Source organism: Hyposmocoma kahamanoa, unplaced genomic scaffold (genome assembly GCF_003589595.1).
Source record: "Hyposmocoma kahamanoa isolate Upper Pololo Valley unplaced genomic scaffold, ASM358959v1 93, whole genome shotgun sequence".
Lineage (NCBI taxonomy): Eukaryota > Metazoa > Arthropoda > Insecta > Lepidoptera > Cosmopterigidae > Hyposmocoma > Hyposmocoma kahamanoa.
In genome coordinates, this window is record NW_020654810.1 from 20,347,504 (window position 1) to 20,360,913 (window position 13,410).

A 13,410-nucleotide genomic window follows, 5' to 3' on the forward strand; every position below is an offset into this window, starting at 1 on the left:
TTTAAACTGCTAAATTATGTCAACTCAAATCATGTCATTTGTTCCAAATTATTGAAAAACTTCACAATTAATATTCTTCTCTACATCTTTAAATTTTCTCTGCGCAAGTAGCGCTATCGATGTCCTGTTCCTGGTTATGACCTTCACGTTTATATATCTGGATATCAATTACGTGTTTTTCAACTTCAATTCAGTTGAGAAGAAGTATTCCATAGTTATCCTCATTGATGTAAGTAAATATGGGATCGGTGTACTATTTATAATTGTGATTATCTTCTTTCGCATCATTATCTATGGTATCGTAACCAATACTCAATCAAGCAATGCTAACAGTAAGGTTCAAAGTGGGGCAACTCATTAGTTCGCCCTTTACTAGGTCAACTGACCGAATGGAATTGGTTAAAGCAATTATGGTATTCGTTAAATGAACTTACTAAGCTGAAGGTGGATTGGGAATAATGAGTAAACATTCTGACCAATAACAGTTACGTGTCGAAATTGAAGATTTCCTAGACAATGATTTGTTGTCAATTAACAGTTAAGTGGTTCTATAGCAGTAAAATTTTAGTACGTATGCTATTCGTAGAACGGGCGAACTATTTAACATAGTTACCGAAGGAGATCTATGTTGTTGTAAAAAAGATGAGAAGTAACATTTCGTTATTGCTTTATTGCCAGTAAAGTACGGAATGTTAAATTCATGACAAAATCAGATGCAACGGTAAAAGCTAGGCAAACATAGCAAATGCTCAAAAACTGAATAGTTATGCGAAGCAGTGTTCAACGTACTTAAAATCGTAATTATACTAATAATTTTCCAACCATGTGACCCATCTGGTACCGCATAGCGTGACCGCATGTCCTTCATTAAATATTTCCAGCTACCCGTGAAAGTCGGAGATATCACTAATTGTTGCTCCAGATTGAGTTTAGCCGCTCAGTTTCAGAATTAGGTTAATATGAATCATTTCGGAGTATTAATCCGCTTATGGTAAACTGTAACGGTGGCCATAGCGGATTGAATGATACAAAATGGGCAATTTTATTTATGAAACATCAGGCGTACTTTTGATATTGTATCTAAGTACGTGGTTTCTACGAAACCTTTAAGTTTGATTGTTTGAGTTACAAATCTAAATATCATGCACGTCTGTAAAATTGTACTACACATGATATTTCCAGATTTTCAAAGAATATTTAGATATAACTGTACAACACTTCATTTTCGTCTTGCATCTCATAACTTGAACCATGGTAAATCACGGACAGCGTTGGTTTTGGGCCAAGGTCCGACTCCGCCCTGTCTGGGCATTTCATTAGGCCACTGGATCTGCAGAGGGTCGTCTGTTTTGTAATGCCACTCCCTTGATTCGTGTGATAGTATTGACATTTAATAATCGAATGAAAAATAGTTTTATCAGTCATTTGTCACTTAGTACACAGAAAAAAAAAGGATTTTTACTAATAAGAAAGAGCAATTTCTCAAAATATTTGCTAATTCTGAAAAAATATTTATCAAAAGCAATAAAATATTGTCATTACAAAAAATACTGCTCATCTTTTTCTAATACAATTTTACTCTTAACTTTATTCTAACTTTTAGACAAATAGTTATAAATTAAGTGAACGCACTTCAAGATTTTATTTCATTTCTAATCAATTAATTGGACATTATACATCAAGAAATTATTACCTCTTACATCAAATTTAAATACTCTTAAATGAATTCAAAATTTCTTGGGTGTATTTTAAGAAAATATATTCTTAAACAAAAAAGGAAATAGTTTGCTATTCAGATTAATATTCTAAATTCTAGAGTATATTCTTAAAGCAACATTTCGTTGCGTTTTCATAGTGAATGTTGTCGTGACATGTCGCCGAAGGCGGTAACTATTACTTTTACTTGTGCTTGTAATCATAAAAATCATAAACATCTACAATCGGTATTCACAAGCCCGGGAAACCTCCATCTGAACCCTCCAGTTACCGTCCCATCTCCCTGCTTAACACCATGGGCAAACTCTATGAGCGCATCCTATACACCCGCCTCAGAGACTACGTCATGTCTCACAATCTCCTCCCCGACGAACAGTTCAGTTTCAGAGCTAGGCACTCATGCGTCCAGCAAGTGCACCGGATAGTGGAACATATCTCCGAAGGTTTCGATCGCCCCCGCTTCATGCCCACTGGCGCCCTCTTCTTCGATGTGGCAAAAGCTTTCGACAAAGTCTGGCACAACGGCTTACTTTACAAGCTGTACAATCTCGGCGTGCCTGATCGTCTCGTGCACATCATTCGTGACTTCTTGTCGAACCGCTCTTTCCGCTACCGAGTTGGGGGCGCACTCTCCTCCCCTCACCCCGTAAGAGCTGGAGTCCCGCAAGGCTCAGTCCTCTCGCCTCTCCTATTCTCCCTGTACACTTGCGATATCCCGAAGTATCAGGCAGTAAATCTCGCCCTCTTTGCCGACGACACTGCGCTCTGCTATTCGGCGCGCAGCTCCAAGCTAGTTTCCGCGGCTCTCCAATCTGCCACCACACGCCTAGGCGAGTGGTTTCGCAGATGGAGAATCGAAGTCAATCTCGACAAAAGCACGGCGGTATTCTTCACGCGAAGTAACCTATCCAGTCGTAGGGTACAAAACCTCACCCCGATCTCGCTCTTTGACCGCCTAATCCCTTGGGTGAACACGGTCAAATACTTAGGAGTTACGCTCGATAGGAAGCTGTCATTCAAAGCACACGTGAAAACCGTCCGCGATCGCGCCCACTTTGTTATGAGCCGGCTCCATCCCCTTCTCAACAAGCATAGCAAACTCTCCCTTCGCAATAAGGTGAGACTGTACCTGCATCCGCCCAATCATGACGTACGCCAGCGTCACATTCGCTCAGGCAAATCCCGCGCTAATACACCGCCTGCAGGCTCTCCAAAATAGATTGATGCGCAACGCGACTGGTGCCCCGTGGTACCTGCGCAACGCTAACCTCCATATAGATTTACGGCTCCCCACAATAGCCCAATTCATGAAACAGGCATCGAGGAAATACTTCGACTCTGCTCCTCACCACCCCAACCCCCTCGTGGTGGCTGCATCTTCCTACGACCCCCTCAGGGAACAACCCCACCGCGTACGTAGGACTCGTCGGCCAAGGGAAGTCCTCAACGACCCTGACGACCTTATCATTCTCGCCACTTTGAAGGCCAACCAGATCGCTAGTCAGTCTCGTCCCTCACGCACCAACCGTCCTCGCCGGCGAGGTCGTCGAGCCCCTCATTTCAGCACGTACAGTGGTAGATTTTCACCTACAGCACGCCCTTCTGGCGGAAGTCTCCAGTAGCGCCCTGAGCCGAGGTCCGTGCCCGCTTGGGCGCCCTCAGGCCCGCTACTTAGCTTTAATTTTATTTTAGGGGTTATGAGCCTTCAGCTCGCCCTTTTTCTCCGGTGGCGCAGTAAAGGCCATCACCGGCCAAGTGCAAAATATCATTCATAAAAAAAAAAAAAAAAAAAACATTGTTAGTGCCTTCTGCCGCTGTAGAATTTATACGGCACAGACTGGTACTCAAGTATTTGAGAAGATTCCTTTCTATTTCTACTTTAAGGTTTGGCACTGAACTGTGTGTTTTCGCGCCAGTGAGACATACTGTTGGGTCCATAACCCTGTAAATTTACCCTTTTTGATATTAGAAAACATAAATTTCAGTGAAATAATTAAGTACCTCTCAATTTTTCATTCCTTTTTTATCAAGTCAAAATCGGACATTTCTAATAACTAATAAATATTTTGATGAATCTAGAGTGGCTTTGTGACTTGAAGTAAATTAATTTGCTCTTGGATTAAATATTTCTGTCTTTTAAAAAAAATACACTTTTGAGACGTTTTTTTTACTATTATCAAGTAATTATTCTCTAGTGTCTATAGGGAAAGGGTCGTTTTGTTGGATTTAATAAATTTGTCTTCATAAAAATAATTTTGTCTTTTTCTAAGTAATCTGATTTTACCGTGTAGGGAATCATAAAGGAAACAAATCGGGAAGGGTATGTGTGAAATGGTGTAATGGGCCAACGCCAAGTGCGCTCTATGTATATGTACCTTCACCTTAAACATTGAAAACCGAGGGATATCGTTAAACAAAAATATCTTACAGTTAATAATAGGCTCCTAAATAGTAGTGATTGAAAGACCCTCAAACTAGGTCAAAACGTGTTAGTTTTATTGCCACAAACGGATGATGTCGACGAGATTTTGCACTCAACTTTTCGTTTACAAATTGGTGTAACAAAAGTTTTACGGTGTTTGACACAGTTACCACCACTTTATGGGAATGACGTGGACTTTTAACACAGAGCTGCTGTACATAATAATGCGCTTTGTCTCACTGCGGGCTAAGGAGAAATGTGTAATGACGTATAAATCTTGCTTAAGCGTCACCTTTTTCAGACTTTGCTATCGCACATATCAGCTGTCGCATTACAGCGCCCACTATAAGCTTATTAAAATAAGAAAGCCGTCAATGACTCAAACCGGGAAGTTACCGTCTCAAGCTCGCAGATTACAAGACACATATTTCGCGTGGCGCCGTCTTAAGAACAATATGTTATTGTATACCGTGACTCAGACCGCTATCGCTTTCGTATCGGTTCCAAATCATGTCGAATCATTGTGATAATGATTAGCATACGAGTACTCGTCTGTCGAAGAAAGTGTAACGCCTACAAGTTACACCAAATGTAAACAATGGATGTGCTCATTTGTACTGAAGGGCAAACACGTTTAAATCCTGCTGTAAATTCTCAATGTTTGTTCTCTTTTCGAGAATATCATTCAAAGTGACACGAAAGTTTATCCACCCTATGGGGTCAAAACTCTCCGAGGTGAGAATTCGTCAGTCGAGTGGGTTTTTATTATTTTTGCACTTTTTAGCCGGTGTATCGAGTTTCTTTGCTCGATCGATGACCGTTACGAATTAAACCGGCTCCCGTATTACGCGTACCACTTGAAACCATTACATTGGATAAACGAATACGGTTTTTGCGCTCGCCAAAGCCAGTGGAATCTTTTGCTAAACCAAACTACGTTCTTATATGAAAAAGAAAATTGTGGTATTATACATTTAGCAAAGTATAAAAGACATACAACTGGACGTACCTGAATATCTCTCCTCGGCTGTGGCAACCGCATCACAGGCTGTGGAACTGGAGCAGGCATTCTCGCTGGCGGTGGCGCCACCGCTAGGTGAGCAGGTATTTGCGGCGGTAGCGCCGGTCTTGGACCTTGCACCACTGTCACTGAAGGCATCAAATGCGGAGGTCGCCGTTCGACAGGCCTCTCCATCACTGCTAAACTTTGAGAAGTTCGAGGATCCGAACAACGTTCCATCAGCCCCTCCATATATCCTTCTTGCACAGGTCGTCGCTCTACGATAGTAAGAGTTTCGGGCTGTATCTGCCGGCGCTCAATACGCTCTATACTATCTGGTCTATAAACTTCGGGAGCTGTATGTGGTCTCCTATCAGGAGATAGGTATTCAGACTTTTGAGCTTTGGCTCGTTCGACTATGGCAAGGTGTTCGGAGGGGCGAATGAGGCGCGGTGGGGCGGGGAGGACAGCTACTGCGTTTTCGGGGACCTGGTTGCGGGGACGTGGCTCCGGCGGCCGTGAGGACTGCCGCGGCAGAGGCGCAGGCGCCGTCGCGCGCCGTGCTCTCCCCGCCTTATTTTCGTCCGTCATCGGAGCGCGCCAATCTGTTGACAAAAGTAATTTTGTTAATTACCCCACATGCATATATAGGTACTCGAAGTACAGAAAATGCTATTCGGCAATCTACACCAATATACATCCTACATCACATGGTACATCAATGTTATTGCAATAATAAAAAAATGTTATTTCAACTGATGGCTTTCCCCAATCAATCAAGGAGGAATTAAACGAACGTCAAAAAACTTTATGTTCCTAAACAAATAAGAGAAAATCGTGCAAAGCATCTGTCCCTATCGAAAAGTACTTGAGCCAATGAAATAACGATATATCACGCAATCCAACGGTCCTCCCATGTGCGGTCACATTATCGGTATGAATCACGAAAAATATCTATATAATCGAATATTTATTTAATAAAAACACACTATGGTTCTCACTATTTATTTGAGTTGATTGAAACTTGAAAGCATTTACCAAAAACGCAACTTCTTAATTTATGTATAATAACAATCTTTCAACATTGACCTATTACTTAATTTTACTTCTGAACTTAAGTTTGTTAATCAATTACATAGTAATAATTATTAACTTTGATAGGTATTAATTTTATTGGGATTTAACCAAAGTATAATATTGAATGACCGGCATAATTAAGCAGAGCGCCATCTGTTCGTAACGCGCGGAACTTGGTAGGAGTTTAGTGCACTTGTTTATGAAACATTGATGCGAGTCAGACCGCGATGCGGCGACACCGACTGTGCGAATGTTTGGCGAATGCACTGTCAATATAGTAGCTCGATTAGTTCTTTGTATTTAAATCTGTAATAAACGTTTGTTATCATATTTTTGGTTTGTTGTTATGTGTATGTTTTGCTCTAATATGCAATATTTATACCAAAATTATTTGGGTTACTTTTTAACAACACTAATTTATTTACTTCCTTGTAATTTGATAACTTATTTACTATATAGTTATTATACAGTTATATTAGTAGTATAATATATTAATCTTTTTACATTTACGTGTTCAAGTATTTATTGACACAGCTAAAACGTTTAACAATCCAAATCCATACATTTATCCACACATTTCCAACTCATTTTGCTTTGTTTAGTTTTTGCTTTGTTGGTATAATATCTGATGGGAAATTCAAATCAGGTAGGTAGGTACTACAATAATTTAGTGTTATGCGCCGCTATTCAGGTCCTTATGCTAAGTAGGTCGTTCATGGAATATGGAATGATTAAGTCTTCTTTTTATATTTGCAGAGTACTTTTGAACAAAATATAATTAAATTAATAAAAACCAGGTTACTAATAACTGGTTGGCATTTTGTGAGACCATTGCGTGAACAAAAATACTAAGAATCTTTAATGAATTGCACTCGTATATGGTAGCGTTTTCCTAAAAACTCACTGTTAAACATAGAAATATTTAAGAGTAAAGATTACAGTATAGATTAAAACAGGTTCAAGATGCAATTAAAACAACCCGAAGTGTCTAACAACCAACCATAATACACAAAAATGCCTCGATTTATTTGAATCCTACTAGGGCGATGATTTTTAAGTCGCTCGTGTGTAGTAGACGCTTACTGTTTTCTCAAAATTCGTGTTTAAAAAAAATAGATTTAGATCAAGGTTCAGCTTGGTTCACTGTTTTTGTAATGATATATCTAGTTATATTTTACCTCACAGTGAAGGTGACATGTAACGGCGCTGCTTTTATACGAAAAGATTTGCACATTTACGTCCAAATGTTACGTATTTGCTTTTAAAATGTTACATGTGGTATGGGGTAATAGTAGTAGATACGTTAGTGTCATTGTAACAGCAACATGTTTGAACTGATTAAAAAATAAAATGGGTAGCCTATTTAGGTCCCTCTGCTGAGCACAGGCAATGCAGAAGGCTTGGGCTGTAAGTTGCCACACAGACCCAATTGCAAAATTCACACGCATCCACGAACAAAATGTGTTGTTTAGAATGATGTTAGTAATATAATCTTGCGAGGTTGTTAGTATTTAGTAGCAGTAGAGAGCTCCTTGTGAAAGAGTTCGTCCAAGGAAGTACTGCCACCTTACCTATTTCTGCTGCCAAGCTGTAATGTCAGCATTACTGTGTTCCGGTTTTGAGAGTGACGGGCGCAGTGGCAGTGTCCCTTAGATCGTTGCGATTTAGAGTGCTAGAATTTCGGTAAAAACTCTCGAGTGGCACTGCAACTGCTATGGACAGGCGTGTAGCTTACCATCAGGCGCACGACTTGTATTTGTAAAATAATACTAATAATAATAAGTACTCTAAGTTACACAACGAGGGTTATGGAAATTGTACTCCAACTTGAATTACTCGCTGCGGCAGGTTCGGCTAGTACAACTGAAGGGAATTAATTAGGTGCTAATTACGAACATCCTGTACGACGAGTTGTGTTTGTTTAGCTGATAGAAATTTATTAAGATAAGTCATCTTTTATTTATGAGTGTTATAAAGGTAATGTTTCAAGTTTTATAAGTGAGAATACGGTATTATACGGCAAAATTTTGCGTAGCATGGCGTTGAAGTTAAGCGGGTGATGGTTTAAAAAAATTAAAGCATATAGCTTATATTGAACCATTTTCAACCGTTTGTTTACATCCTTTGTTCCCACTAGGTCATTGAACTACTAGAACAATTATTTAATATATCATGTGTCTATTAGAGAACTGCTGGGATTTCTTAGTCGTAGTTTAGTGAAAAAAAAGATTCCCAGTATTCATATTGCCTTAGTTTTACTCGTATTATTCAAATATCTACCACCATTTTGAGTTGCATATAGCTCCTTGTGAAAGAGTGCGTCCAGGTTAGTCCTGCCATCTTACCTATTTCTGCGGCCAAGAAGCAATGTGAGCATTACTGCGTTTTTGTTTGCTAGTGAAATTATAGGCACTTGGGATTTGTCAACTTATGTCTCGGGGTGCGGCTGCAGTGGCAGTGCCATTTTGATCTTTGTGATTTAAAGCTGTGAATGTGAGGCACTGCAGTAATAAAAAAAACTTTGCCAAATGCATTAATAAAAATGTATTAATTTTTAAGCTGTTGTTCCGGGCCTTTTATTTGTGTATTTTGTTCTTGTGTGCATTAAAGAGTACTTGTGATATTTTGAGCCCAAGTAAACAGTACAAGCGTGACCAAGAACACAATCCCATTATTAAGCCATGACATCGAATATATAACCAGAAATAGAGACGAAATATCATTTAATTTGTTTGATAACTATTCATTAGGTACTGTCACAACTGGGCTCCGATAGGCCCGAAATCGAAACAATTGACGGGTGTCGTCAATTGTTTTACTTCAAATCGATCAGTTTAACTTGAGCTTTGCTATAATGGACGAAAATTGCAAAATTACATATTTAATTACCGGTGAAATGTGATTCCGTTTGTTTTGGAATTAGATGTTTTGCTGTTTTTCCCACACCACCGAATGGAACAGCCCCAATTGTTAGAGATATTATCTTTATTACAATAAATACAGAATATTTTCATCAACATATCGATAATAATGAATAATACACACCTCGAGAAGTCAAACTGTTTAAAATAAAACTGTAAGGTTCAAACACAAACACTTAAAACCAAACACTATCTGAGCACTTGACGTAGTAAATTGCAAAAGTAACTGTAACTTGCAAAATACTTGTCGATACTGGAATATTTATCGCACCAACACTGGTAAGTTAAATTCAAGTACAATTAACGGGTTTTTGTTAAGCATTTAAAATTAGAATTAACTATAAAAACACGATAAATGAAGACACAAAGAAAACGGTAACGCGGAAATTGTAGGTGCAACGATTGCCATGACAACACTGCGTCGAAAGTGATTTTCCCTCCAAAATTGACGCATGCGCGTTGCAATACAAATTTTACAAACTTATGTACATTTACAGAAGACAATTTTACACCTTAATAGTAACGTAAAAGAGAGGTTTAAGGTGGTAAATATATGTTGCTATGAAAAGGGTCGCGTGTTCAGCCCCACGCAACATTTTCTGATGATAGCCTCCAGTAGCAATTTTCCTATTGTTATTAAAATATAGTATAAGTATAGTTACGAACATGGGGTGATTGTAGCAGGGAAATGCGTCTCATTTCCTCCGTGCGACAGAATTGGTTTTTGTATCATTTGGAGGTTTCGACGTCTCTGCTTGCAGTTTGCGTAAGTAAATTTATTTTGATTAAGTTGAAACCTTATTAAGTGTTTTATTAAGTGTCAGGATGTTTCACCATCATGATATTCAATTATTTTTTGTGAAATTACTTCACTAGTTTGTTATAATTATTAATACACAGATCGAACACTTAGAAAAAATTCCTTCGATCCGGCCGGATTCGAACCGACGTCTTCCAGCAAACCGTATCAGACGCTATGCCAAGTAAGCCACGGATCGAACCAGCAGACTTCAAGAATTCTCTTACGTCTTTGTTATCGAATCTTTACATCTGGTTTTTTAACGACTTTTTAGCCATAGCGCCACGTACGAGAAATCTATGAAAGTATTTCGTCAACCAGTTAGGCACCTTTACAGCTACCAGCTCTGGCTAGAGATGACGCTATTTACTGCAATTAATGTTTTATTGAATTGAGACCTAATTACCTGACCGAAAGAGTTGTCGGTTGAGGATTTAATTTTTTAAATATAAATTAATTTTTTTCTTGCGTACAGATGAATAAATTAAATCATATTTGTGGTGCATCATAATATACCAGATATGATGCAAATTACCATGTCTCGAACTAGGGTGTTCCCTGTACTATGAGTGGATAATTTTCAGATCAGTTTTTCTGTACCTTATTTTGGTGGCAATTTCTATTACCTAGTTAATATTGTAGGATATTATCATGAAGTATTATTTAATATTTGAGTGTAGTAACCTGAAATATTTACCGAAATATACACCACGTTATACACACCGAAATTCGGTAGAGAAAACTTACATGCCAAAGTTACCCAAGTACTATAGTAACGAAATTTACACAAATGAAATAAAATTCAATTATGTTCTGTATGTACAATTTCCTTATAAAACTTCTTCAATTTCGTTCCGCGGCAATGTAAATTGAGTCCTATGAAGTTACAAAGAGTTTCGTTCAAGTACGCCTCATACAAAAAGGTTTGATTATATTTTGAATTATAATTAATAGGAAATCAACCAACAACGGTTGAGTCAACTGTGATCATGGGACCTGTAAAGGGCCCGAAACGTCAGTTTGTTTGAAAAACAAATATATGCGATTTAAATCCGGAAACATAGTTTCATTTCTTATGTGTAACAATCGCAAAAACCTAAGAACTCGATATAATTAAATAATCAACGTTATTTTTTAATTCCGCAGACATGATCAAAGAACTGGGTCATGTTTGTAAGTCACATTTTATTGCACAACAAAAAAAACTTAACAATGATATCATTTCAAATAATAGTGTAAAAAGGCGTTTTCTTCCAACTTATCCCACCAAGAGATTTCTTCTAACTCGTGAATTTCCAAACAATAGGGCCTAACTTTATAATTTTTAAAAACAGTAGATCATTTTCTATAGATCTTGAAAATCCAAGAAGGCCGGAAGAACAATAAATTCCTTGTAGGCTAGCAAAAAAAAACCATCGACTGCTTCTCTGCCAGATTTAAAAAGTAGACATATTCTTTTCGCTATTATTCTTCTTATAAAACACAAACGGACGTAACTTACAATTTTGTCCAAAAATAATTATTTACACCACAAGCACCTAACCATGTAAATACCTTTTTTGTAAATTACGTCAGTTGTGATAGTGAAGACAATTTGTCACAAAGATTAACATATCTCTCCCCACAGTCTCTAAAGACTTTTTCTAACAAGAGACAAAAAAACGTAATCCGTTCAAAAAACAAACAAATAGCCTATTACTACCTTATATTAAAACATGTATCTACCTGTCTATAATGCTAATTGAATTAATTCACGGGCCTCGAGATACGCATCTAAATTTAAAAGTCAATAGAATGTTAATAATTAGAAGTTTAAGTACAAGAATTTGTTAGTTCAAATTGTGATCACGTAAAACGCATCTAATTAATTTAAAATACAATTTATACTTGAGATAAGTAATATTTATTTTATTGAATATCATGATGTTTTTACTACCATAATATTAATATACTTTTGTGAAAATACTCCACTGCTTTGTTTGGTAGTTGTAAAGGTACATGGTAGGGCTAGCGCGACAAAAATTGCTAACTTCACCTGTAGTGCAGATGGTAAGAGCGGTAGCCACGCGGCAACAAGACGCTGGTTCGAGTTCGGTCTGATCAAAGGATGTTTTCTTTGTGTATTGATTTGATTTGTAATAACTTGAGAAAAGTTGCGAATAGAGAGAGTTGGAAGTTCGAGGGAGAGGTGTGTTTACCCAGCAGTGGGATACTTGTAGGCTAACAAAAAAAAAAACCATAAACTGCTCTCTCTGCCAAATTTAAAAAGTTGACATATCCGTGTCACCATTTTTCGTTTTATACAACACAAACGTACATAACGTACAATTTTGTGCAAAAATAATTATTTACTCCACAATATAGGACATGAAATTCTACACCAACTATGAAAATACCCTTTTTGTAAATTACGACAGTTATGATAAAGAAGACGATTTGTCACAAAGATTAACATATCTCTTTCCACAGTCTCAAAAGACTTTTAACAAGAGACAAAGACGTAATCCGTTTAAAAAACAAGCAAATAGCCTATTACTACCCCTCATCAGCTACAGATAAGAAAGATGGAATAATTCATGGAGATCAACCGCTTGCTATGAATGTTAATAAGAATAAGTATAAATAAAAAGAAAAGACTAGGTATAGTGGGCAAAAGTACGCTTCTTTATGATTTGATAATATGTAAGTATGTAACCAATGATCCTTTTTGTGTGTACTCGTATACTGTTTTGTATACTTAATTGTAACTCAAAAATGTGTATGTTACGCCGTTTTTCTTTCAGAGGGCAGTATTTTTATTTAAAAAACAACTAGTTTTGTTAAGTTAGATTCAATTTGTAATGGCAATGACCAACAGTACCATTACCATGAATTTACTAATATCACATTCGTCGCTAGTGACTGCCTAAACTATTTATAATTAAAATGTTACTACTTCTTGTGACCACTAGAGGGCGCCATACAATTTACCATATAAAATTGCCAGTAAGTTCATGGTAGAGGAACAACAGATCGACTCCTCCTACGTAATCATCATAAGCTCCAAAAAGAGTTGCTTATGTTCATAAATAAATTTAATTTTATATCAATGTATTACAGTCAGCAGTAAAATAATATTCCCTAGGAATACTTCGGGAATATCAAGTGTTATGCTCATTTTAATCCGTTTCAATATATTAAAACGTTCAAATGGTTGTGAATTTGGGCTTACGATTCTTTACGTAGAAGGGATCGAGATAATAAATGTAAGGAACCAAGTAAAAACACGTTCTATAAACATTATATTGACCTTTTAACATTTGCAAAAAATGGTTACAAAAGTTAACCGTTCGAAGAGATAAGACGTCGACCCCTCTGATTATTTTTGAATACAATAAACCAAATCTAAACTCCCATGATAATAAAACTTTATTATCTTTTTTGTTCACTTAAGATTTTATGATAAACTATTATATTTGATGATTTTTTTATTGAA

The 13,410-nt window shown here is 37.3% G+C and overlaps 1 protein-coding gene across 7 annotated transcripts in view; it reads right to left on the reverse strand.

Moving 5' to 3' along the window:
* The window catches only part of LOC113237110 (rho GTPase-activating protein 21-B), a 580,603-nt gene that overhangs the window by 438,656 nt on the left and 128,537 nt on the right, over positions 1-13,410 (reverse strand). For all 7 annotated transcript variants that reach the window (XM_026473389.1, XM_026473384.1, XM_026473388.1 and 4 more), the window contains exon 2: positions 5,148-5,743. In XM_026473389.1, the coding sequence (XP_026329174.1) occupies positions 5,148-5,729 (582 nt within the window). In that variant the 5' untranslated portion in view covers positions 5,730-5,743. The remainder of the gene's footprint in view (positions 1-5,147; positions 5,744-13,410) is intronic.